The following is a 26,216-nucleotide window of genomic DNA, read 5'->3' as shown; positions in this document are numbered from 1 at the left end:
CCCCCAGTAAGAAGTGACATTTTATGTCACAACCAGTATATGTAGACATATACAACCAGTATATGTAGACATACACATTTATGCCTGAAACAAAAATCTCATGAAATCATATATAACCCCTACTGCTACAGTACACATTGATGTTTTCTATTTATATATTTTTTTAAAGTTCTAGTCATGGCTCAGTTTGTTTCCCCATCCATTAATGGATCTCAGGGTTTGTTTCCCCATCCATTAATGGATCTCAGAGTTTGAAAAACACTGAGTTTCTTCAACCCTTTCCCTCTCATGCAGAGTCTCTGCCTCAAATAGGGTTGGGAAGACAATTAAAACAGACTATATTTGTGTAAAAAATGTGATTCAGGCTGGGCACAGTGGCTCACGCCTGTAATCCCAGCACTTTTGGAGGCCGAGGTGGGCGGATCACCTAAGGTCAGAAGTTTGAGACCAGCCTGACCACCATGGAAAAACCCTGTCTCTACTAAAAATACAAAATTAGGCGGGTGCGGTGGTGCGTGACTTATCCCAGCTACTCGGGAGGCTGAGGCAGGAGAATCGCTTGAACCCAGGAGGCAGAGGTTGCAGTGAGCAAGTATTGCACCATTGCACTCCAGCCTGGGAGACAAGAGCGAAACTCAGTCTCAAAAAAAAGTATGATTCAACTGCAACTATTTGTGTTTGTTTGTTTCTAAGACCCAAGTAAATTATTGCTGAAACTTTTTTGTTTTCAGCAACATTCATCACAAAATGTGGTTGATACAGCTTTCTGCTATCTTGTTTTGATTGGTTCTGATGCCCTCCACATACGTGAAACACAAAGATACATCATATTCCCACTAATCACTCCAAGACAGTACAGAAACTAGAAGTGCCTCCCAAATCATCAAAGAAAGATTAAATCATAGCGTGTGCATTTTTTGTTTTAGGTGTTCTAAAATTTCAGAAGTACTTATCTAAGCACTGTGATGTGCATGTTAATCCTGTATACCAGAGAACAGCTAACAAAGACACTCTACTTGATTATAGTTTGTCAGTATGTCTCTCTTTTCTTTTTTTTTCTAGTTGGAATTTGAAAAATCCCAAGTGAAAAGGTTTGAAAAAGAACAGAAGAAGCTCTCTAGTCAGCTGGAAGAGGAGCGTTCCCGCCACAAGCAGCTGTCATCCATGCTAGTGCTTGAGTGCAAGAAAGCCACCAACAAGGCAGCCGAGGAAGGACAGAAGGCAGGAGAGCTGAGCCTGAAATTGGAGAAGGAGAAGAGCCGGGTGAGTAAACTGGAGGAAGAGTTGGCAGCTGAGAGAAAGAGAGGCTTGCAGACTGAGGCCCAGGTAGAGAAGCAGTTGTCCGAGTTTGACATCGAAAGGGAACAACTGAGAGCAAAACTGAACCGAGAAGAGAACCGGACCAAAACCCTGAAAGAAGAAATGGAAAGTTTAAAGAAGATAGTGAAGGACCTAGAGGCTTCCCACCAGCACAGTAGCCCTAATGAGCAATTGAAGAAACCAGTAACCGTGTCCAAAGGCACAGCAACTGAGCCTCTCATGCTAATGTCTGTGTTTTGCCAAACAGAGAGTTTTCCAGCAGAAAGAACCCACGGGAGCAACATAGCCAAGATGACAAACACTGGGCTGCCTGGTCCTGCCACTCCTGCTTGCTCATATGCAAAAACCAATGGCCATTGTGACCCAGAAATACAAACTACCAGGGAGCTGACTGCAGGCAACAATGTAGAAAACCAAGTGCCTCCACGGGAAAAATCTGTGGCATTGGCCCAAGAGAAACCAGTGGAGAACGGTGGGTGTCCTGTGGGGATTGAGACTCCAGTCCCAATGCCCAGTCCCCTCCCTTCCAGTGGGAGCTCACTGTCTCCCAGCAGCACTGCCTCCTCCTCTCTAACATCCTCTCCTTGCTCTTCGCCGGTACTCACTAAGCGTTTATTGGGGTCATCAGCTAGCAGCCCTGGCTACCAGTCATCCTACCAAGTAGGAATCAACCAACGGTTCCATGCAGCTCGGCACAAATTTCAGTCCCAAGCAGATCAGGACCAACAAGCCAGTGGCCTACAGAGCCCTCCGTCCAGGGATTTATCCCCCACCCTCATAGACAACTCTGCTGCCAAGCAGCTGGCCCGAAACACAGTCACTCAGGTGCTCTCCAGATTCACTAGCCAACAAGGGCCAATCAAGCCAGTCTCTCCCAACAGCTCTCCCTTTGGCACAGACTATCGAAATCTGGCCAACACTGCCAATCCCAGAGGTGACACAAGCCATTCACCTACTCCAGGGAAAGTGTCCAGTCCCCTGAGCCCCCTGTCTCCAGGAATCAAGTCCCCAACCATCCCCAGAGCTGAGAGAGGAAACCCTCCACCCATCCCACCCAAAAAACCTGGCCTCACCCCTTCTCCATCTGCCACCACTCCATTGACCAAAACTCATACCCAGGCAGCCTCTTTTACCACCACAGAAGACCTTGCCAGCAGCTGCTCTTCCAATACTGTTGTAGCAAATGGTAAGGATGTTGAGTTACTTTTGCCTACCAGCAGCTAGTCCCTAGGAGGGAGTCTCCACGTTTGACATTCCATCAGATTTCCTTCAAAAGCTCAGTCAGACTTTTGAGTCAGATTATGTTATTTATTTTGATAGTAGCTGAAACCATCTGTAAAATACATTTAGTATATTTCACCATTTTGTATTTTTTTAAGTAGAAACTGAGTAGTTTGGATTTTTATGGCTCACATCTTTTTACTGAAGCCAGAAAGGCACCTCAAAGATGTCTCAAGCTCAGCAGTCACCGTCATGTTGTGATGAAGAAAGCGAATCACCACGTGGTGATTTGCTATCTATTTGGGAACTAGAATCACTCAACACTCATTTTGAATTATGCAGAAGTGGTTCATGCAGATTTTTATTCCAGATGAACATGTTTTAAAAGTGCCTGAAATATGACTGCCATATGAATGTGATTCTGCAGCAAAAAACACAAAATAGATCATTTAATTGCAGAAAATGAGATCCTCTGCGAATTCTGAATGTTAAAAACCAACACTGCTTTTAATCCTCTTTTAATGTTTTAATACAAGCTTTGTGTTCTGAAACAAGGCTGCATAAGTAGAATGGGAATCCTTCTAAAGGTGGGTGTGAACCTACCACAAGCTGAGCTTTATAGAGCCCTTGAGAAACCCTCCTGAGCACTAAGCAGTTGGGGTGCTGATTTTCTTGTACTTTTGAAAAATTAAGTCACTCCCAGTTTCCTGCATAAGTTCTTGAACAGAATGAAATCACATCTCCATTCAAAAAATGTCTCAAGCATCTACTGTTGTGTAAGGAACTTCTGATTCTGATTGCTGTTACTTGAATAGGAAATGATTACTCATTCTGTATAAAAGTTTTGCAAGAGAATGAATTTTTTATTCTGTAATCAAAAAGCAATAACTTGAAATTCACTCTTTGTAATATTATAAGTCAGAATTATACAAGTTTTACCAAATTGTACACTTATTCTCCAAGCTGCCAGAACCTGGTATCTGTATCTGTAAAACCAAATTAACTTTTGCTTAAATGGGAAGTATACATATATCTGTATAGATACATTACCCCTTTACATGTTTAACATACACACACACTTAAACACATAAATATTAGTGTGATTATATCTTTGGAGTTTGCAATATAGCATAAAGGACAAGTAGAACTGCACATTAAGATTACCTACCGAAGCAACTAGATGTGGCTGGGACGCAATCAAAGGAGGAATTTTGTCCACAGGAAGGTGAGGAAATTCCAAATCAAGCCCAGATCTTCAGTATCATAAAAAGGCAGAGCTGGCCAGGCACAGTGGCTCATGCCTGTAATCCTATCACTTTGGGAGGCTGAGATGGGAGGATCGCTTGAGACCAGGTGTTCAAGACCAGCCTCATCAACATAGTGAGACCCCCATCTCTATTAAAAAAATAAATAGGCAGAGCTAAACTAAACCCATTGTCACAAAACTCAACTGGTCATATAAATAAGTGAAACAGGCCTCTCACTCAAGCGATGTAAAACAGCTGGGAGTAGTGGGAGCTGAGGCAAACTAAAGTGCCCAAGCCCCATTTAAAAAGGGCATCTGTTCAGCTCCATCTGCTTACTGCTGTGCAAGAATGCTAAACCAGGATTACCAGTTCTTCACATTTTTTGAAATCCAAATTTTCATGAGAAACATTCTCATTTTTAAATATCAAGAACTGATTTTAAAATGTTTAAATGGTGCTGGTTAAACAAACACTTCTGCAGCTGGATTTAGCTTGCAAGCTGCCAAGTTGCAACCTCTTTCATTCTAGAAACTTCTGTCATTTTCATCAGAGCAAGTCTATGTGGACAAAAGCCTCCAAACTTTCCAACTGTGTAGGCCAGTACAGCTGGCAAGGTTCATAGAATATAATGACTATCCCCCTCTGCCAAATAAGACTATCCACAACCCAGCTCAGACACAGTGGTTATATGATTTTGTGTCCATACAGGAGAGGCCTTGCTGTCTTCACATACATTCTCCGAGCCAACATCTATCCAGCAGCCCTGACCTCCTGCTATAATTTAAGTTTATTTTCTTTTAATCTAATAAGAGTTGATAGTAAAAAGGCAGGTGATGGAAATCAGTGTATAAATCACAATGGAGTATATTGGCAACTCCACAGCTTATAGTTTGATAAAGGCAAATACATGAAAAATAAAAATGCTACTAATGCCCCAAGGTGTCTATCAAAATGATGTAGGGGGTATCTTAAACTGTCCAAGGCAATCATGCATTGAACTTTATTCCTATGCAGAGCCAAAATGAATAGTGTTGATAAAATAGCTAAACTTTCTAAACTGGAGAGGAGGCTACAGTGCCAGAGAGTTATTGTCTCTTTTGCTTTAAATGGTAATCTTAAAAGTTGCATTGTGCTCTTCCTTTGTTTTGGGATAGATATATAGAGAGAGAGATACTATAAGGAAGTTTATTTCTTAGGAAGTGCACTGAATAATGTATTTCTTTTACAGTGTAATATGGGGGTGGGGATATGCAAAAGAAATGTGTATTTTTGCTAGTTGCCTATCTTCTGAGATAAATAAGCACAATCTTGCAATGGATCCAATAACCCAGTTAGGTATTATAGATTAGTATTTAAGTTTGCTGTAGATTGTGTGTGTGTGTGCTAAGTAAAAGTTCCATGATTCACAATTTTAGTATTAACCCATGTTGCAAAAGCTGTTACTGGCCAACAGATTGTAATGATGTGTACCATATAACACAAGCATTAACTAGGCATTAACGTTTGTAAAGCCAAATATACCATGCAGAAGTCTTCATTTTTATAGCAGACTACATTAAAACAAGTTAAATCATGCTGTTTGGGGGAAAAATAGTCTTGTTTGTACAAAGTTAAAAATGGCACAATTTGGGCATATTTTGTTGGGAAGAGGGGGTGGTGTAGAGGGAGCACTTGACTGTGGCTTTGACAAAACAAATGAAGTCAATGACCCATCCAGGTTAGACTCCGTAAGGAACTAAGACATTGATTTTCTTTAGAGTCTTAGAGCTGGAAAAAGCCTTTACAATAATCCAGTCTGTGATTTTTTAAACCATTTGGTGGTTCTGGACCTTTTTGAGAATCTTAGAAAAGGCATAGAGTTTATCCCTAGAAAAATGAATATGCCTATATGCAAAATTTGTTTGATGGCTTCATAGGATCCAAAGACCCTGAAGCCATCCATGGCTCATGTATTCCTGCTTAAGAAAGCATAATCTTGTTCTGCTCTGTCATTTTACAAATGATTAATGCATCCCTTTTCAACTATTCCAGTGCTGTTGCTGCTGCAATGTTAGCAAATGCAAGCCAGACAGAAGCACTTGAAAATCCTTTGATGTACAAAAAATGTTCAAACAGTGTGGATGTTTACATATCCGAAGTTTCCAGCATTTAAGCAAATTAATGATCATTTCAACAAATACTAGCATATCCGGTTTCCCTTAATAGCCTGTCAGCAGTGCTGCCTTGTCAATTTGTGTGTGTGTGTGTGTGTGTGTGTGTGTGTGTGTGTGTGAATTCATAAGGAGTGCTACTGATGCTTAGTCCTTGAAATGGAACTTCAAATGTCTTTCAAAACGCTGGCTTCAAAATAGGATATGTTTTCCTAATGAATCAGAAGTGGGCAATGAGCATTGTTCTACAGGAATAATTTTTAATTTAATTTCTGTAAACCTAGTTGAGAAATGAGAGCCTGTCCACCCACCATTTGTGTATTAGTGGCCAATTCATTAGTAAAAATAAAGGAGGAGAAAGGAGACTGGAGTAGTGGTTCTCAAACTTTACTGTGCGTAAGTATAACCTGGGAAGCCTGCTAAAATAAAGATTTCTGGAGATTGGATCCTCCAATCCTGATGCAGACTAGCTGCATCAGCTAGTCTGTTTTGAGAAAACAGTCCTTCGTAGCCCTTACCTGTTCTTTCACAACAACTTGCTATTTGCCTCTGACCTGAGGAAATGTCTTAAGCTCCTGAAACTGGTTTGGCAGAATGTCAGTGATATTCAGAGTCAAGAGTGCCTACTTGAGTACCAAGCACCATGCTAATGATTTCACGTACATATTACCTTATTAATCCTCACACGGGTGCTGTGAGGTATTATTATCCCCAGTGTAGTGATGAGGTAGTTGAGGGCCAGAGATTTGTGCAAGGACCCTTAGCATATGACAGCCAGGATTTAAACCCTAGTACTTTGTTCTTTTTTTTTTCACTTTTTATTTTGTTTTTAATTGATATATAATAATTGTACATTATTTATGGGGTACAGAGGGAAGTTTCGATACATGTGTACAATGTATGATGATCAAATCATGGTGTTCAGCATATTCATCACCTCAAACATTCATCATTTCTTTGTGGTGAGAATATTCAGCTCCCTCTTTTCTAGTTATTTAGATATTTAGAAATATACACTATGATATCATTTACTAGAGTCACCCTATTGTGCTATAGAACACCAGAACTTACTCTCATCTAACTGTAATTTTGTACTCTTTTTTTTTTTCCTGGAGACATGCCAGTTTTATTATTTTTTTTGCGCACAAAACAATAAACATTTTCTAAAAATACAAACAAAAAGATGCATATCAAACATATTAGGAAGGTTGCACATGGGAAGACGGAGAATAGAAATGGGGTGTAGGAATTAAATGAGAGAGGGACTTTGTATGGATCAATGATAATAACTCAATCTTCTATTTGACAAAGAAGAAGGAGAAGGAAGAGGAAGAAAAAGAAAGTGGGACAAAGGATCAGAAAGGGAGGAAAATAGAAAAAGTTAGACTATGACTCCAGGGTAGACCTGTTTTGTTGTTGTTGGGTTGGTTGGTTGGTCTGTCTGTTATATTTTTCATATGTTTCGCCATGTTGGCCAGGCTGGTCTCGAACTCCTAGCCTCAAGTGATCAACCCTTCTTGGCCTCCTAGAGTGCCGGGACTACAGGCGTGAGCCACCACGTCCAGCCCCCACATTGCGTCTGGCCTCCGTGGTAGACCTCCCAGACAGGGAGGCCGGGCAGAGGCGCTCCCCACTTCCCAGATGGGGCGGCCGGGCAGAGGCGCTCCTCACATCCCGGATGATGGGTGGCCAGGCAGAAGTGCTCCTCACTTCCCAGACGGGACAGCCGGGCAGAGACGCTCCTCACTTCTTCCCAGATGGGGTGGCCGGGCAGACGGGGCGTCTGGGCAGAGGCCTCCTCACTTCCCAGACGGGGCGGCCGGGAGTACTTTGTTCTTTCACTACCAGTGTTTCCCAAATGAGAGTCTCCTGGGGCTCTGTGAAACATACAGATTCCCAGGCTCCTCCCCTGGTGATTCTGATTTCAGTAGGCTAAGGTCGAGCTCTAGATAAATGCCTTGGTGATTCTTCAGATAGAGCAAGTTTAGAAAATCCATGTGGGACACCATGCTGCTCCACAGCCACCCCAGAAATGGATCATCAGACCTAACCAATGCCAGGAGACCTTCATCAGGTCAGATAAATGGAACAAAAATAAAACATTAATTCCCCTCAAACAACATGTTTTTTAAGTATCTAAGATGAACCAGAAAGCAAGGTGCTTATTAAGGAAGACAAGTTTAATCCTGTTCCCTGCCCTTAGGGTACTCACAATCTAGTTGGGGAAGCAAAACATTAACAAAATGATATATAGTGAGTCCAGAGGCAACAGTTTGATAGAATAATGCAGGCGAGCTTTTAAAAACCATAGGGAGGGCCAGGAGCGGTGCCTCATGCCTGTAATCCCAGCACTTTGGGAGGCCAAGGTGGGCAGATCACGAGGTCAGGAGATCGAGACTATCCTGGCTAACACGGTGAAACCTCATCTCTACTAAAAAATAAAAAAAAATAGCCAGGCGTGGTAGCGGGTGCCTGTAGTCCCCTCTACTCGTGAGGCTGAGGCAGGAGAATGGTGTGAACTCAGGAGGCGGAGCAGCTTGCAGTGAGCCGAGATCGCACCACTGCACTCCAGCCTGGGCAACAGAGCAAGGCTCTGTCTAAAAAAAAACAAAACAAAACAAACAAACAAAAAAACAATACAGAGTTATTGAAGGTGGTTCTGGTAAAAGCACTCTGGTAGCTCAGAGGTAACAGAGCTCTTTGTGGGCAGGAAAACATTAACTAGAAAGGGAATGAATGTCTTTTCTCCTCTCTCCAGGGCATTATTTACTTGGGGTTCTGTAACATGTCCCTGTGTTTGCTTTTTGTTTTAATTTGGCTTGTCTTGATTCTAGGATAAGGTCAGAGACGGAGGCACAAGACGTCCCCAAGAGCTGAGTTCTGTTTCAGGGAGACTGACAGACACCAGTGAGTGCTTTCTGCAAGGGCTGAGGCTGACCTAAGAAGGAGCTCCCAGGCCACAGCATTCTGCAATACATTGTCTGATAACTTGTAGGGAAGATCTAGGAACATGCAAAAGGCAGTTTGAAAAAGGACCTGGTTGCCAAAATACCATATTACCCATCAATGTCCTCTCCTATCCATTTCCCTTTTTCACACCCTCTAAATCTCTATAAGCAAATGAGGGAAATGCAAACTAAGCTTTGAACAGAATCAAATGAGTCCCTCTGGGACACTTGCAGGGGACTTATTTCTTCCGAAGGATGTGACAGCAGCTTCTCCCAATAGTGGCAGCGTTTGTTTCACTGTTAGACTGGAGGAGCACAAGGAGCATGCAACATGTGGCTCTATCCACACCACTGTGAAATTGTTGGTTCTAAGAAATTACTGGGGGAAGTGTTAAAACAAGATTGGCCTTGTCTCTGGGGAGTCACGTGTTTAACTTGACAAGAATCCTGCTCATCAACTCAATGTGTTAGACACTAGGATGTGCCACATGGGTTCCCTTTCAGGAGTGAAATTTAATTCCCTAGTGCAGGGAATGCTGACAGTAAGTGGCCCTCAGATATAACCCCTTATAGGAATTACCTTCACTGAAAGAAAATCAGCTTGACCAAAGTCACAGCTCCTTCCATGGACAGCTCATATATTAACACAAAGACTGGGCATGGTGGCTCACACCTGTAATCCCAGCACTTTGGGAGACTGAGGCAGGTGGATCACTTGAGGTCAGGAGTTCGAGACCAGCCTGGTCAACATGGTGAAACCCCATCTCTACTAAAAATACAAAAAAAATAGCCGGGCGTCGTGGCACTCACCTATAATCCCAGCTACTTGGGAGGCTGAAGCAGGGGAATCGCATGAACCCAGGAGATGGAGGTTGCAGTGAGCCAAGACTGCGCCACTGCACTCCAGTCTGGGCAACAGAGCAAAACTCTGTATCAAAAAAACAAAAAATACAAAGACTGATTGATGTAGCGTTTATACTAACCCTCTTGTCCCAAATTAGGAGAACTCCGAAGGTTCATCTCAGCTTCAAAACCCCCTGTAGAGTTGCCTGAGACCTTTATTGAGACTATATTGCAGATCAACTTCTCCTCTGCCCAATCCTGCTCCTATCCTGCTTCCATTCCCTAGGTGTGGATCCCAAGGGCATTCCCACATAAGCCGTCTCCATCATAATCTCCATCTCAGTCTACACTGTTCCTTTGGTCATGATGAAGTCCTCTAAAGAAGGGAGGACACATTTTCTGAGTATTTATATAGTGCCAAGCTCTCAATCAGGTATTTTACACGTTACTTCATTTAATCAACAACTACTAAAAGAGGCAGATAATCCCTACTTGACAGATGTGATCATTAACTCCTGCTGAGATACAGTAAATTGCCCAAGGTCCTACAGCAGAGCTGAGATTCAGTGTCGGCTGGGATTCCAATCGTTGAAACCCTATTTGGCTTTCAAGTCCACTCTCTGCTGGCCACGCTATAGTATCAAAACAGTAATAATGCTTTGGGGAGTTTGGAATATTAGCTTTTTGTCAGTCAAATACCCAAGTATAAGCCCACTGATCAGCTAGCTTTCTTTGAGACCTTCAGATAGAAACAAGATACTGAAGGAATTGGGTTTTGGTGCAGAGAAAGGAAAAGGATGATTTCCCTACACACATGGAGTCATCAGATGTTAGAGCTAGAGGTCATCTTAGAGACCCTTGATTGTAGCTCTGTCATAATCGAGATGAGGAAAATGAACCCTAGAAAGGCCAGGGGACAGGCCCAATTGTACATGTCTAGTTCACAGCAAGGCCCGGCCGGTAGAGAAAGTCTGGCTCCCTCATCCTGCCTCAGCCAACTGCTCCTCCCTGAGCTGACCTGAAACCAGCAGTTCCTAGCCCAGCCCTGGCTGCTCTCTGGGGCACTCCCTCCCTCTCACCTGCTCTACCATGTCTGACTTTGATCTTGTTCACCTGGGCTGCCCCATATTCCAGGCCCTGCCCTCTCTGCCCAGGGCTGTCTGCCTGCCACACTTGTTGCCACAAAAATCCTGTCCTCATGTCTCTGAACAGGTTTGACGGCTGGAGCAAGGGTAGGAGCGGGGAGGATGGTGGGGCTTCTCTTGCCAGGCCGTGCCTCCATCTGTCTAGAACCAGCTCTGGGAAGCACTCATCAGGCATGTCTTGCTCCTCAGGTCAGGCATGGACAGGATGCGACCAAAGTCCTGAGCATCTAGCCTCTCCTTGCTGGGGAGTCTGACTTGCCACACCTGCCTGTGGAGGAGGGAACAACTGAAAGCTTGAGGGGAGACACCTCCTCCTCCTCCGACGCCTTCTGCACCTGAACTCAAACATGCAGCTCTGCTGGGAAGGGGCTTCTGCGTTTTCAAAGACTTATCCATTTCCCTTCTCTGTAGTGCCCACCCTCCCACTCCCCCGCTCCCTCAGCCCACCCAACCCAAATCAAAGCCTTCTGGAATGGTTTGTGCCTCTGAGCAGACAGGATGTCCTCAGGAAGACCCTGATCCAAAGGGATTCGGGGTGGTGGGGTAGTTTAGGGGTGGCGACCAAAGCACACAGGCCCCTTCTTCATCCCTAGCGTGTTTTCCTTCTCCTGAGTCTTGGTGAGTCAGAGCCACAGGGCCACACACAAGGCTCCTATTCAGGGTTCGTTTTCCTTCCCCTCTACTCAGATCTTGGCATCTCTCACTCCTTCATTCTCTATGTGGGCCTTATTCTCACCATGGGAAAGCTCTGCTCCCTGCCCTGTGCCGCCTCACTTTCCCCCAACAACCCACCCAACAACACACACGCGCGCGCGCACACACGCGCACACACACATACACACGCGCACACACACGCACACACATATGCGCGCGCGTGCGCGCGCACACACACTCCTCTTCCTTGCCTTTTGAGAGTTTGCAGGCCCAGCTGGATACAAACATATAGGAGGTAGAACAAAATAGAAATGTTACACCAACAAATCCTTATTCACATATTCAACCGGTTTTATTGCTTCTGGCTCCGTGCAGACCTCACCCAGGTTGAGAAGGCGACACACACCACACACTCGCTGTGCTTGCCGTTTATCTCTTCAGCATATAGTTATTAAGTACTGACTCTGTGTCAAGCAAGCATCATGCTAAGGGCTGGCATTTACACTCCGGTGGAGAAACATGTCTCAAAGAGGTGACTCTCAAGGTTGTGCAGGGCAGGATATTACAAGTGTTCCAAACGAGGGATGGGGCCCCTAAGATTCAGGAGAGCTGGAAACCCGTGGGTCTAGAGACTTAAGAAGCACCTGCTTTAAATAAAAGGGAGAAGGAGATCGGTTTGCATTGATAGGGTTCTGGGTACAGTACAGCAAGGAGTCTGAGCAAGAAAAGCAGTTCAGAACAGGAGCTTTGTCGGTCCGTGCGCAACCTTGGACAAGTGAGTGAACCTCCGCCAGCCTCCATCTCAGCATCAGTAAAATAAAGATGGGAACCTCCCTCTCAGGGTTTTGTGAGAATTCCCTGAGATAAAGCAGGCACGTGTCTAGCACATAGTAAGAACTCCATGGGTTTGCTGCTCCCTTTGTGGAGCGGCGCTGTGGGTGAAGGGGCGGCGATAGAAGTTGCTTGTCTAGATTGGAAGCCATGCGGTTCTGACGCCAAGGCCCGGCTGCAACGTGCCCGACGGGCTACTCCGGGCTGGCAGCCCCGCCCTTCTTCGGAAAGCTGACTTACTCGCGCCCCCTGGTGTTTCACATGCTGTGAATCTCTCGACCGAGGTCTGGTCGCGCGCCACCTCTCTGAGGAAAGGACAGGGTCAACGGCCAGGAAGGGGCCCACTTCAGACGCCGGCGCAAACAAGGATGCGCCTCCTCTCGTCCCCGTGCTCAGCCGCCTCCCTGGTGTCTTAAGTTCGGAGCACAGCAGCTTACCCTGCCTGAAAAGCGGAACGAAGCCCAGACTGCGTAAAAAAAACAGAGAATAGAAACCGCCTCACAACATTGTTGTGAGCCTTAAATGAGCAAATTTAAGACTTAAAACTGGTCATTGACATAAGAAAGCCTTCAAAAAGTGATAGCTATTAGTATTATGTAGCTCCTAGAACAGTGGCTGACATGTAGTAGATGCTCATAACTGTTAAAAAAGGGGCCAGGAGGACTCTTTATCTATTTATGCATTCATCCATTTAATTATGCTTCAGAAATGTCTTGCTCTTTTTATACTGTCGATGCTGTAAAATACAAAACCCATAATAAGCCAAGTAAGTAAGCAAGAGCCAGCACTCTGGGAGGAAAACAAAGAGATTTTCTTCATTGAAATATCCATATCACAGTTCCTACTAGGTGCCAGGCACTGGGATAGGCACTAGGATAGAGAAATAAATCAGTTACAGGCCTTTAGGGATTTTAGGTGCTGGTGGGAGAAACAAACATGAAACGCAGTGTTATGTGGATTATAATAAATAGAGGAACAAGCTGTGGCTGCACAGTTAACCCCCAGTGGAGTCAGGAAAGGTCTCACAGAGGAAGGGACACTTGTCTTGGTCTTGAAGGAGAGGTAGATGCTCCCAGGTGAAGAAGAGAATGAAGGGCATTCCAAGGAATGAGGATAGCATATACAGTGCACCAAGTTGCCAGCAGGCACCGTGTTTCTGGTGAGAAGCCTGGGATGGAAGTCTAGATCAGGAGAAGTAAGCAGGAACTCGACAGGAAAGGGCATGGTCTGCCCAGGCAAAGAATTTGGGCCCTTATTTGGTGGGCCACTGGAAGCCTGAATTGAGGAGCATTATGAGCACAGGCACATTTACCAAGAAGCTAATGAGGTTTAAGCTTCGAGGCCCATCACTGGTATGGCCCCTTCCAAACCCTGAAGAGCCCAAGCAATGTGGTTGTAAAATTTGCAAAATAAAATTAAATCTTAACTGCAATCAGTTAACACTGCTGTCTCTTTTCACTCGTTCTCCTATATCACACTTTCCCCCGTGTTGGATGGCCTTGGAGTGGTAGCCATAAGCATTTCTGGAATTCAACTAAAAGTAAGTTGAATGAAGCACTACTTTATTTAATACTTGTACTTAATTTTCCCCTTTTCTTCTTGATACATAATACTTTACATATTTATCGGGTATATATGATCATATACGTAGTATGTATAATGGTCAAGCTTGTTATACACATAGTATGTAAAATGGTCAAGCTTGTTATACACGTAGTATGTATAATGGTCAAGTCAGGATATTTGGGGTATCCATCACCTTGAGTATTTATCATTTCTATGTGTTGGTATCATTTCAAGTCCTCTCTTCTAGTTACTTTCAAACATACAAAGTATTGTTGCCAAGTATAGTCACCCTATTCTGCTATCAAACATTAGAACTTATTTATTCTATCTAACTGTATGTTTGTACCCATTAATCAACTTCTCTTCATTCCCCTCCCACCAACCACCCTTCCCAGACTCTGGTATCTATCACTCTATTCTCTACGGCCATGAGGTCAAGTTTTTTAGCTCCCACATATGAATAAGAACATGCAGCATTTGTCTTTCTGTGCCTGGCTAATTTCATTTAACATAATGACTTCCAGCACCATCCTTATGGCTGCAAATGAGTTGATTTCATTCTTTTTTATGACCAATAATATTCCATTTTGTATCTATACGAAGTTTTCTCTATTCATTCATCCGTTGATGGACACTTAGGTTTATATCTTTGCTATCGTGAGTCGTGCTGTAATACACATCTGAATGCAGGCATCCCTTTGATATACTATTATCCTTTAGCTAGATACCCAGTAGTAGGATTCCTGGATTATGGTAGTTCTATTTTTAGTTTTTAATAAATCTCCATATTGTTTTCCATAGTGGTTGTACTAATTTACATTCCCACCAACAGTGTATAAGAGTTCCCTATTCTCTGCGCCCTCATCAGCCTCTGTTATTTTTTTCTTCTTTATAATAGCCATTCTAACTTGGGTAAGATGATATCTCATTTTGGTTTTGTTTTGCACTTCCCTAATGATTCATGACATTGAGCATTTTTTCATGTATTCATTGGCCATTTGTCAGTCTTCTTTTGAGAAATGTCTATTCATGCCATTTTCCCATTTTAATGGGATTATTATTATTATTTACTGTTTAGTTGTTTGAGTTCCTTGTATATTCTGGAATTAGTCACCTGTTGCATGAGTAGTTAGCAAATATTTTCTCCCATTCAAGAGGTTGTCTCTTTACTCTGTTGATTGTTTCTTCTGCTACATAGAAGTTTTTCCGTTTAATACAGTCCTATTTGTCTATTTTTTGTTTTGTTTCCTGTGCTTTTGAGGTCTTGGCCATAAAATCTTTGCCTAGACCAATGCCCTGAAGAGTTTTCCTTATGTTTTCTTCTAGTAGTTTTATAGTTTTCCATCTTACATTAAAATTCTTAATCCATCTTGAGTTGTCTTCTATATATAGTGAAAGATAGGAATCCAGTTGCATTCTTGTGCATATGGTTATTCAGTTTTCCCAGCACCATTTATTGAAGAGGGTGTTCTTTCCCCATTGTATGTCCTTGGTGATTTGTTGAAGATGAGTTGGCTGTAAATATGTGGATTTATTTCTGAGTTTTCAGTTCTGTTCCATTGGTCTATGTGTCTGCTTTTATACCAATACCATCCTGATTTGGTCACTAAAGCCATGTAATCCATTTTGAATTAAGTCAAGAAGTGACTCTGAAGACACATCTGAAGATAGTGTGATATTTCCACTTTATTGTTTTTGCTCAGGATTACATTGGCTATTCTGGCTCTTTTTGGTTCCATACAAATTTTAGCATTTTTTTTCTATTCTGCGGAAAATGACATTGGTATTTTGATGGGGATTGCATTGAATCTGTAGATTGCTGCAAGCAGTATGGTCATTTTAATAATACTAATTATTCTAGTCGATGAGCATGGAATGCCTTTCCATTTGTTTTGTCGTCTTGAATTTTGTTCATCAGTTTTTTGTAGTATACCTTGTAGGGATCTTTCACCTACTTAGTTAAGTTTATTCCTAGGTATTTTGTTTGTTTGTTTTTGTAGCTATTGTAAATCAGCTTTCTTTTTTTTTTTTTTTGAGACGGAGCTCTGTCACCCAGGCTGGAGTGGTGCAGTGTGCGATCTCAGCTCACTACAGCCTCCGCCTCCCAGGTTCAAGGTATTCTCCTGCCTCAGCTTCCCGAGTAGCTGGGATTACAGGCACATGCCACTATGCCCGGCTAATTTTTTTATTTTTAGTAGAGATGGGGTTTCACCCTGTTAGCCAGGATGGTCTCGAACTCCCAACCTCAGGTGATCTACCTATCTTGGCCTCCCAAAGTGCTGGGATTACAGGTGTGAGTCACCATACCCGGACTATTTATATCTTCTTGTACTATGTCTTCAAAAATTGTTGTGATTATTATTTCTGAGTAGCTCATCTTTTAGTCATTCTACTCAAGATATGAGTAGTTTACACACCACAATTACAGTGTTATGATATTCTGTGTTTTTCTGTGTACGTCCTATTACCAGTGAGTTTTGTACCTTCGGATAATTTTTGATTGCTCAATGACCTTTTCTTTCAGATTGAAGAACTCTTTTCAGCATTTCTTGTAGGACAGGTCTGGTGTTGATGAAATTCCTCAGCTTTTGTTCTGGGAAAGTCTTTATTTCTCCTTCATGTTTGAAGGATATTTTCACCAGATATAATTTTCTAGGGTAAAAGTTTTTTCCTTCAGTACTTTAAATATATCATGCCACTCTCAGCAGAGTGCGGTGGCTCACCCTTGTAATTCCAGCACTTTGGGAGGCGAGTGGATCACCTGAGGACGGGAGTGTGAGACCAGCCTGGCCAATATGGTGAAAGCCTAGTTTTGCTGAAAATATAAAAATTAGCCAGGTGTGGTGGTGCACGCCTGTAGTCCTGGCTACTTGGCCGGCTGAGGTGTGAGGATCACTTGAGCCCAGGAGGCAGACGTTGCAGTGAGTCAAGATCACACCACTGCACTCCAGCCTGGGTGACAGAGTGAGACTCTGTCTCTAAATAAATAAATAAATAATAAATCAATAATAAATCATGCTGCTACGGTGTACAAATGGGGGAAAGGCGTCCGCTCTCTATGCACGAGCCTAAGCACTGAGGTTGTTCCACCAGTGGGGGTAGGATCACTGCCCCAGGCCCCAGACAGTCAGCTCTCAGGCTCACCCACCTGGGCTCCTGGTGGCAGAAACTGCTGCATTTGTGTGGGTGTGGGGCAGGAAGGGGAGGTGGTGGGATGGGTGGAAGGAATTCCGATTATGAGCCCCAGAATAGAGTCTGTGCCACTGCTGGGGGCACGGTCGCTTCTCAAAGGGTCTGGAAAGTGTGTGCTCTGGTTTACTGTGACTGTGTCCCAGGGGCTTCATCCTTGGTGTGTGGCACCATCCTTTCCCTGAGGAGTAGTAGTTCATGTGACCCAGGGTACTGGGGACCCTGTGCACCTTTGGGTCCAGCCAGTGCTGTGCCACTGTAACCCTCTGAGTGGACACTAAGGGATATCAGCGGGGGATCCTGAAATGTGGACATAGGAGGGTGTGCTTCCCAGGGCAGGATGCAGTCCAGTGGTAGCTGTGCTTTCACAATGGTGCTGTGCTGCAGCCACGTATGTCTTGGGGAAGCATGTGACCCTGCATGAGTCCCCTGTCTGGTGCGATGCCCTGACAGGGCCTCCAGACCACCACCCACACTAGTCTCAAGAGTTTGTATGGGTAGAGGAGCTCTCTCATGGCTAGGACTGCAGCAGTCTGCAGCAGGGATGTGTATAGCAGAGGGATTCTCATGGCCAACCTTGGCTGAGTTGACCACTCACTTCCTGCTCCATCTGTGCCTCAGGTATTTCCCATAACTTCTCTGTTGAACTCCAATGTTCTCTCCTACATGTTCTATTGGAGGTATGATTATCTATTCACAATTATTGATTCCTTCTGTAAAGCGTAAGTGTCCAATGTCTCTAGTCAGCCATTTTGAACCCCTATCTCGGTTTTTTGAGAGATTTCTGTGGTTTGCTGTCACTTCCATGAGTTTATGCTAGCCATGCCAATAGGAATAGCTTCTAGAAATACTCCCATCAATCCATGTGCTGCCTGACCTAACATAAAGACATGAAGCAGCAGTGCCAAAGGTTGTATTCTAGGAATATACCCTATAGTATCTGGCACTAAAAGTAAAGTGGGAAGCGAAGGAGAAACAAGTTTGGAATATGTGGAGCCAGAACACATCTATAGAAAATTCATCTAGTTCTCAGCTGTGGAAAATTGTAAGTGGGCAATTAATTTCTTATTAATGCCTAGCCAAAACAAAATTTATCTCTTGCTAAGGAAACTGCTCAGTGATGCAGTGTACATAATTATAAATGCAGCATACATATGAAAATGTAATCAAGAAGTATGAAGTCAAAAGATATATATATTTTTTTATTTTCAAGAATTCTACTTCTGACTTCAAAATAGAGTAACAGGAACTGGATTTATTCTCACACCTAAAAAAAAACTAAACATTAAGCCAAATGTATTAAAGACATTGACTATCAGACAACAAAGGACACAGATGGGAAAGAAAGTGAGTCTTATAATTGCCCCCCAACAGGAAGGAGAAATCCAGGCATGGCCTCATGATCTCCTTAAATTGAGGGGGTAAAGCTGGGAGTCTTGGAAGGGAAGAGTATTGGAGGTAAAACAGCTTCAATGAGAGAGATCACCAGAGGATGTGAGAGGCCTACCCTGGAGTCTTCAACTAAGGGCTAATCAGCAAATCTATGAGGAAACTACCCAAGGCCAATGAGAGAACCACCCAAAAGGATTAGAAGAAACTACTCAGAGATCTCATGGGACTGGGAGTAGTTTCTGTTCTCATTAGCAAAAAATGAAAAATCTCATAATTTGCAGCCACATTCATAGAGTCTTCAGAGTTTTGTCTCTATAGTGGGCCAAAATAAGCCCTAGAATAAATGATGCTCTGTTCCCACCAACCCCCAACCAATGAAAAAAAAAAAGACTCAAAAGGATAAAACTGTTTCTAAGTGATTATGTCTCAGAATAAAGCTCAAGAATATGTATAGGAAAACAAAAATATCCAGCAGTCAAAAGGTAAAAATCACAATGTGTGGCATCCAATAAAAAATTACAAAGAAGTAGAAAAATATGGCAAATAATTAGAAGAAAACTCAGTCCTTGAAAATTACTCCAGGTTGGGCAACATGGAGAAACCTTGTCTCTACAAAAAATACAAAATTTAGCTGGGTGTGGTGGTGTGTGCCAGGAGTCCCAGCTACTCAGGAGGCTGAGGTGGGAGGATCACTTGAGCTTTGGGAGATTGATGCTGCCGTGAGTTGTGATCATGCCACTGCACTCTAGCCTGGGCAACAAAGCAATGCTAAAAAAGAAAAGAAGGAGAGAAAGAGAAAGAGGGAGGGAGGGAGGGAGGAAGGGGAGGGAAGGGGATAGAGAGAGAGGGAAGGAGGGAGAAAGGGAGAGAGAGGAAAGAAAGGAAAGGAAGAAAAAGAAAAGAAAGAAAGAAAAGAAAGAGAGAAAGAAAGAAAGGAGGGAGGGAGGGAAGGAAAGAAGGAAGGAAGGAAGGAAGGAAGGAAGGAAGGAAGGAAGGAAGGAAGGAAAAGGAAAAAAGAGAGAAAGAAAGAAAGAAAAAAGGAAGGAAGGAAGGAAGGAAAAGAAAGAGAGAGGGAGGAAGGAAGGGCGGGAGGGACAGGAGAGAGGGAGGGAAGGAGGGAGGGAGAGGAAAGGAAGGAAGGAAGGAAGGAAGGAAGGGAAAGGAAGAAAGAAAGAAAAAAAGGAAGGAAGGAAAAGAAAGAGAGAGGGAGGAAGGGAGGGCAGGAGGGACAGGAGAGAGGGAGGGAAGGAGGGAGGGAGAGGAAAGGAAGGAAGGAAGGAAGGAAGAAAGGAAGGAAAAGAGGGAGGGAGGGAGAGAGGGAAGGCAAGCTGGTCAGAATAACACAGTGACAGAAATAGCAGACAATTACATTAAAATAGCTATTATAACTGTACTGTATATTCAAGGAGATAGGGAAAAGATTTAGTTTGGTAACTAGAGACATGAAAGATGCAGAAAAACTAAAACCAAACTTCTAGAGATGAAAATCCCAGTATCTGAGATTTAAAAAAAATGGATGAGATTAGCAACAGATTACACATTGTGGAAGAAATGATTATTAAATATGAAGAAATATTAATAAAAGCAATCCATAATAAAACACAGAACATAAGAAAATTTTTTTTAATGAACAAAGTATCAGTGAGCTTTGGGTCACATTCAAGTGACCTAATGTAAGTTTAATCAGCATCCCCAAAGAAAAATATTTGAACAAATAATAGCCAAGATTTTCCAAATTTGATGAAAACAATAAATTCACAGATACAAAAAAAGCCAATAAATATAAACATAAGAAACATGAAGGAAACTGCAACAAGAAACATCATAATCGGCTGGGCGCAGTGGCTCACACCTGTAATCCCAGCACTATGGGAGGCCGAGGCGGGTGGATCATGAGGTCAGGAGATCGAGATTATCCTAGCTAACACAGTGAAACCCCGTCTCTACTAAAAATACAAAAAAAAAAAAAAAAAATTAGCCGGGCGTGGTGGCGGGTGGCTGTAGTCCCAGCTACTCAGGAGGCTGAGGCAGGAGAGTGGCGTGAACCCGGGAGGCAGAGCTTGCAGTGAGACAAGATTGGGCCACTGCACTCCAGCCTGGGTGACAGAGAGAGAGACTCTGTCTCAAAAAAAAAAAAAAAAAAAAAAAAAAGAGGAAAAGAAAAAGAAACATCATAATCAAATAGCCTAAAACCTACGATAAAGAGAATGCTTTTTTTTTTTTTTTTTGAGATGTAGTTTCACTCTGTCACCCAGGCTGGAGTGCGGTGGCACAATCTCGGCTCACTGCAACCTCCACCTCCTGGGTTCAAGCGATTCTCCTGCCTCAGCCTCCCAAGTAGCTGGGACTACAGGTTTGAGCCACCACATCTGACTAATTTTTTTTTGTATTTTTAGTGGAGATGGGGTTTCACCGTGTTAGCCAGGATGGTCTCAATCTCCTGATCTCATGATCTGCCTGCCTCCGCCTCCCAAAGGGCTGGGATTACAGGCGTGAGCCACCATGCCCAGCCAAGAGAACACTTTTAAAACAACCAGAGGAAAAAAAGCTATTACATACAGATGAACAAACATAAAAGAACATGAGATTTCTCATTAGTAATGACACAATCCTGAAGACAGTGGAGCAGTTAGTGGTAGACTACTGAGGAAAAAAACTGTCAACCTAGAATTCTAAACCCAGTGAAAATACCTTTCAAAAGCAATGGCAATAGTCACTTTTAAAAATGTGAAACACCATTCAGAAAAATGAGGATCGTGATATGGTTTCAATCTGTATCCCCACCCAAATCTCATGTCGAATTGTGACCTCCAATGTTGGAGATGGAGTCTGGTGGGAGGTGATTGGATCATGAGCATGGATCCTTCATGAATGGCTTAGCACCCTTGGTGCTGTTCTCATGATAATGAGTAAGTTCTTGAGAGATCTGGTTGTTTAAAAGTGTGTAGCAATCCCCCACACACACCCCCAGCTCTCTCTCTTGCTCCTGCTTTGGCCATGTGATGTGCCTGCTACCCCTTCATTTTCCACCACAATTGTTAAGTTTCCTGAGGCCTCCCCAGAAATGGAGCAGATTCTAGCATCATGCTTCCTGTACAGCCAACAGAACCAGGAGACAGTTAAACCTCTTTTCATTATAAATTACCCAGTCTCAGGTACTTCTGTACAGCAATACATGAATGGACTAATACAGATTGCTTTCCTTGATGTGTGAGAGTCATCATCTCTCCTGTTGGTTCATTATTGGGTGTGCTGTAAATAAAATCATTTGCAATTAAAGTGAGATTTGCCCACACACACAAAAAGCAAAATAAAGATATTTCTCAAGCATGCACATGATGAAAGAATTCCTCATCAGCAGAACTGCAGTACAAGAAATACTAAAGGAAGTAGTTCAGGCAAAATAAAACTAATAACAAATCTGCATCTATACAAAGGAATGATGAGCATCAAAAATGGTAGGCATATGGGTAAATATGAAAGATTTACCCATTTTAAAGAGATTTAAAGAACAATAACTTTTCTTTAAATATTTGAATCTCTCTAAAGAGTTATCACAGTGTATTGTGGGGTTTTTCACGTATGTAGAAATAAAACGTATGACAATGATAGCACAAACACTGAAGGAAGAGAAATGGAAATATACTGTAGTAAGATTCTTATTCTGTAAATGCATCAGCATAATATCACATGAAGCTAGACCACAATAAGTTAAAGATGTACACAATAAGCCATAAAGCAACCATTTAAAAAGCAAAACAAAACTAATAAGGCAACAAAGAAGATAAAAATAGAGTCATAAAAATAATCTATAAGAAGGAAAGAAGAACAAAGAACAGATGGTAGAAAAATAAGATTATTGATTTAAGCTAACTATATGAATAATCACTTACAATTTAAATAGCCTAAACAACTCAATTAAAGGCAGAGATTGTCCAGTATTTTAAAGACAAACACCCAAAAATATGCTGCCCACAAGAAATCCACTCTAAATATAAAGACATGTATAAGGTAAATTATTATTGACTACCCCACCCAAATGCAACAGAATACATATTATTTTTTAATGCACACACAGAACATTTACAATGATAGACAATATTTTTGGCTACTGAAAAGTCTCAATACATTTTAAAAGATCTAAATCATGCAAATTATGTTCGGCCACAATGGAATTCAATTAGAGTAAATAAAATGCAGGTCTCTGGGATATCCCTAAATATTTGGAAAACAACACACTTCCAAATAACCCATGGGTCAAAGGAAATTAAAGGAGAAATTAGAAAATAATTTGAACTGAATGAAAAGGAAAATGTAACATATCATTATTTATGGGACACAGATTGAGTACGTAAAGAGAAATTTATAACACTAAATGCCTATATTAAAAAAGAAGAAAGATATAAAATCAGTTAAGCAAATAGAAGTCCAAATGACATCACCAAGATGGTGGATGAGAAGGTAATGCTCATCCCCCACTGAGAAAAACAACGAATAAACAACTACATACCAACCAAAATAGCTCTGGGAGAGCTGCAGAGTACAATGAAAAACTTACAGCAACCCAGAGGAGCACACAAACCAAGATAGCCATATTAAAAAATACAGAAAGTATCTTACCTACTCCACCCCATCCCCCAGTCCAAGCACAGCTTTGCACCAAGAGGTATCTCCTGGACACAACCCACAACCTCCACCTGTGGGAGAAAAGGAGAGCAGGAGGACCCCAGCATCCTTTGCCACCAATGCAAACATTGACTTTTACCACTGAGGACCCCTGTAGTTTCCACCAGTGATGATTTCAACTGACAGAGCTTTCCAGGGTCCATGCTGCTGTGTCCCCCTGGAGAAGAAGCTGCTGTGTCCCCAGTGGCCAAGATTGCCAACTCACCCTCTCACAATTGCAGGTATGCTCTAGACCCCAGAGCCAAGGCTGCTACATGTATGATGGACACTCTGACACTGGCACCACCACTGCCATGGGCACACCTATACCCCAGATCACAGAGCCATGGCTGTTCTGTGTGCACCCAAGCATCAAATACCAGCACCACTACCAACATGAGCGCACCTGCACTGTGAATCTGGCACAAAAAGGGATCCCATCAGCTGTGAAGTCCTCCCAAGCAGGAATAAGAGAACAGGAAAATGTCAGCAGCCTTTGCTGTTGCATTTGGGTGGGGTAGTCAATAATAATTTACCCTATACATGTCTTTATATTTAGAGTACCCAAGCAACTTTTTCTGCCACTGTGTACACCCACAGCCTTGGCTGCTGAGGGCCTCCGGAGCCATTGGCCATGCTGGCCTCAGCTGATGGAGCTTTATAGAGAGTATGCTGCTGTACCCACCATGGAGTTGGAGCTGATGCTGTGGCTTCCCAGAGCTAGAACCACCACGCCCAACTCAGACAGCATCTTCATGCCCACTTATAAATGGTCTTTCCCTATTGAAGTGAGTCCATAAAGTCTGGAAGAGGTGGCTATTACTTCAAACATGCAGACATCACTACAAGGCTAAAGAAACATAAAAAATCAAGGAAATATTACACCACCAAAGGAACACAATAATTTTTCAGTAATTAACCCCAAAGAAATATAGATCTATGAACCACCTAAAGAATAATTCAAAATAATTGTTTAAGGAAGCTTGGTGGCTACAAGAAGACACTGGCAATTCAGTGAAACCAGAAAAGCAATACAAGAACAGATTAAAAGTTCAAGAAAGAGATAGAAATCATTTTAAAATGACCAAACAAATTATGGAGTTGAAGAATACAATGAATGAAATTGAAAATACAATAGAGAATTTCAACAGCATACTTGATCAAGCAAAATAATTAAAAAAAAATCTGTGAACCTGAAGACACATCATTTGAAATTATCCAGTCAACAGACAAAAGAGAAAAAAGAATGGAAAACAGTAAAGAAAGCCTATGGGATTTATGGAATACCATCACGGAAATCAATATATGTATTTGGGAGTTCCAAAACCAGAAGAGTGACTGAGCACTGTAGCTTATGCCTGTAACCCTAGCACATTGGGAGGCCAAGGCAGGAGGATCACTTGAGCCCAGGAGTTCAAGACCAGCCTGGGCAACATAGTGAGACCGGTCTGTACAAAAAATGTAAAAATTAGCTAAAGAAAAAATGTGATTATCTCAATAGATGCAGAAAAAACGTTTGGCATAATTGAATATCTATTCATGACTAAAACTCTCAACAAAAGAGGTACAGAAGACACTTACCCTAAAATAATAAAGGCCATTATGAAAAGTCCACAGCTAATATCATAACCAATGGGGAAAAACTACAAGCTTTCCTTCTAAGATATTGTACAAGGCAAGGATGCCCACTTTCACCACTTCTTTTCAACATAGTACTAGAAGTCCTAGCCAGAGCAATGAGACAAGAAAAAGCCATCCAAACAAAAAAGAAGTAAACTTATCCTTGTTTGCAGATGGTGTGATCATGTACACAGAAAACACAAAAGACTCCATGAAAAAACTGTTAGAACCAATAAATGAATTCAGTAAATTTGTGGGGTATAAAAATCAACATAAAAAAATTAATCAGGCCAGGCATGGTGGCTCATGCCCATAAGCCTAGCACTTTGGGAGGCCAGGTCAAGAGAATTGCTTGAGTCCAGGAGTTCAAGACCAGCCTGGGCAACATAAGGAGACCCCCATATCTACAAAAATTTTTTTAAATTAGTCGGGCATGGTGGCTCACGTCTGTAATCCTAGCATCTTGGGAGGCAGAGGCAGGCAGATCACTTGAGGTCAGGAGTTCGAGACCAGCCTGACCAACATGGTGAAACCCCATCTCTACTAAATACAAAAGACTAACCGGGTATGATGGTGCATGCCTGTAATCCCAGCTACTTGGGAGTCTGAGGCAGGAGAATCGCTTGAACCTGGGAGGCAGAGGTTGCAGTGAGTTGAGATTGTGCCATTGCACTCCAGCCTGGGCAACAAGAGTGAAAACTCCATCTCAAAAAAAAAAAAAATTAAAATTAGCCAGGCTAATTTAAATGGTGGTGCATGCCTGTGGTTCCAGCTATTTGGGAGGCTGATGTGGGAGAATAGTTTGAACCCAAGAGGTCAAGCCTGCAGTGAGTTGTGATTGTGCTACTACACTCCAACCTGGATGACAGAACAAGACTCTGTGTCAAAAAATAATAATAATCACAAAAAAAATTTTGAGACAGAGCCTTGCTCTGTCACCCAGGCTGGAGTGCAGTGATGTTATCATAGCTCACTGTAGTCTTAAACTTCTGGACTCAAGCAATCGTCCTGCCTCAGCCTACTGATAATCTGGGACTACAGGCACGTGCCACCAGCCCTGCTAATTTTTTATTTATTTTTTTGTAGAGACAGGGTCTTGCTATGTTGCCCAGGCTAGTCTCAAACTCCTGGCCTCAAGCAATCCTCCTGCCTCACCCTCCCAAAGCACTGGAATTACAGGCATTAGCCACCATGCCCAGCCCTAGTCACATTTCTAGACACAAACAGCAAACTATTCAGAAAGAAAATTAAGGAAACAATCCCATTCCCATTAGCAACAAAAAGAATAAAATATTGAGGAATAAACTTAGCCAAAAAGACTTGTACACTAAAACTATAAAACATTGAAGGAAATTAAATAACATTATAGATAAATTAAAAAGACATCACATGTCCATAGATTGAAAAAATATTGGTAAAATGTTC

At 42.5% G+C, this 26,216-nt stretch overlaps 1 protein-coding gene across 1 annotated transcript in view; it reads left to right on the top strand.

Moving 5' to 3' along the window:
* The window catches only part of CTTNBP2NL (CTTNBP2 N-terminal like), a 65,791-nt gene extending 59,386 nt beyond the window's left edge, over nt 1-6,405 (top strand). The window contains exon 6 of the mRNA XM_032155004.2: nt 1,063-6,405. Coding sequence (XP_032010895.1) covers nt 1,063-2,544 — 1,482 coding nt within the window. The 3' untranslated portion in view covers nt 2,545-6,405. The remainder of the gene's footprint in view (nt 1-1,062) is intronic.
* Nucleotides 6,406-26,216: the final 19,811 nt, after the last annotated feature.

This window comes from Hylobates moloch, unplaced genomic scaffold, assembly GCF_009828535.3.
Source record: "Hylobates moloch isolate HMO894 unplaced genomic scaffold, HMol_V3 SCAFFOLD_5, whole genome shotgun sequence".
Taxonomy (NCBI): Eukaryota; Metazoa; Chordata; class Mammalia; order Primates; family Hylobatidae; genus Hylobates; species Hylobates moloch.
Note: the sequence above shows the minus strand (reverse complement) of the source record. Positions and strands in the feature narration are given on the sequence as shown.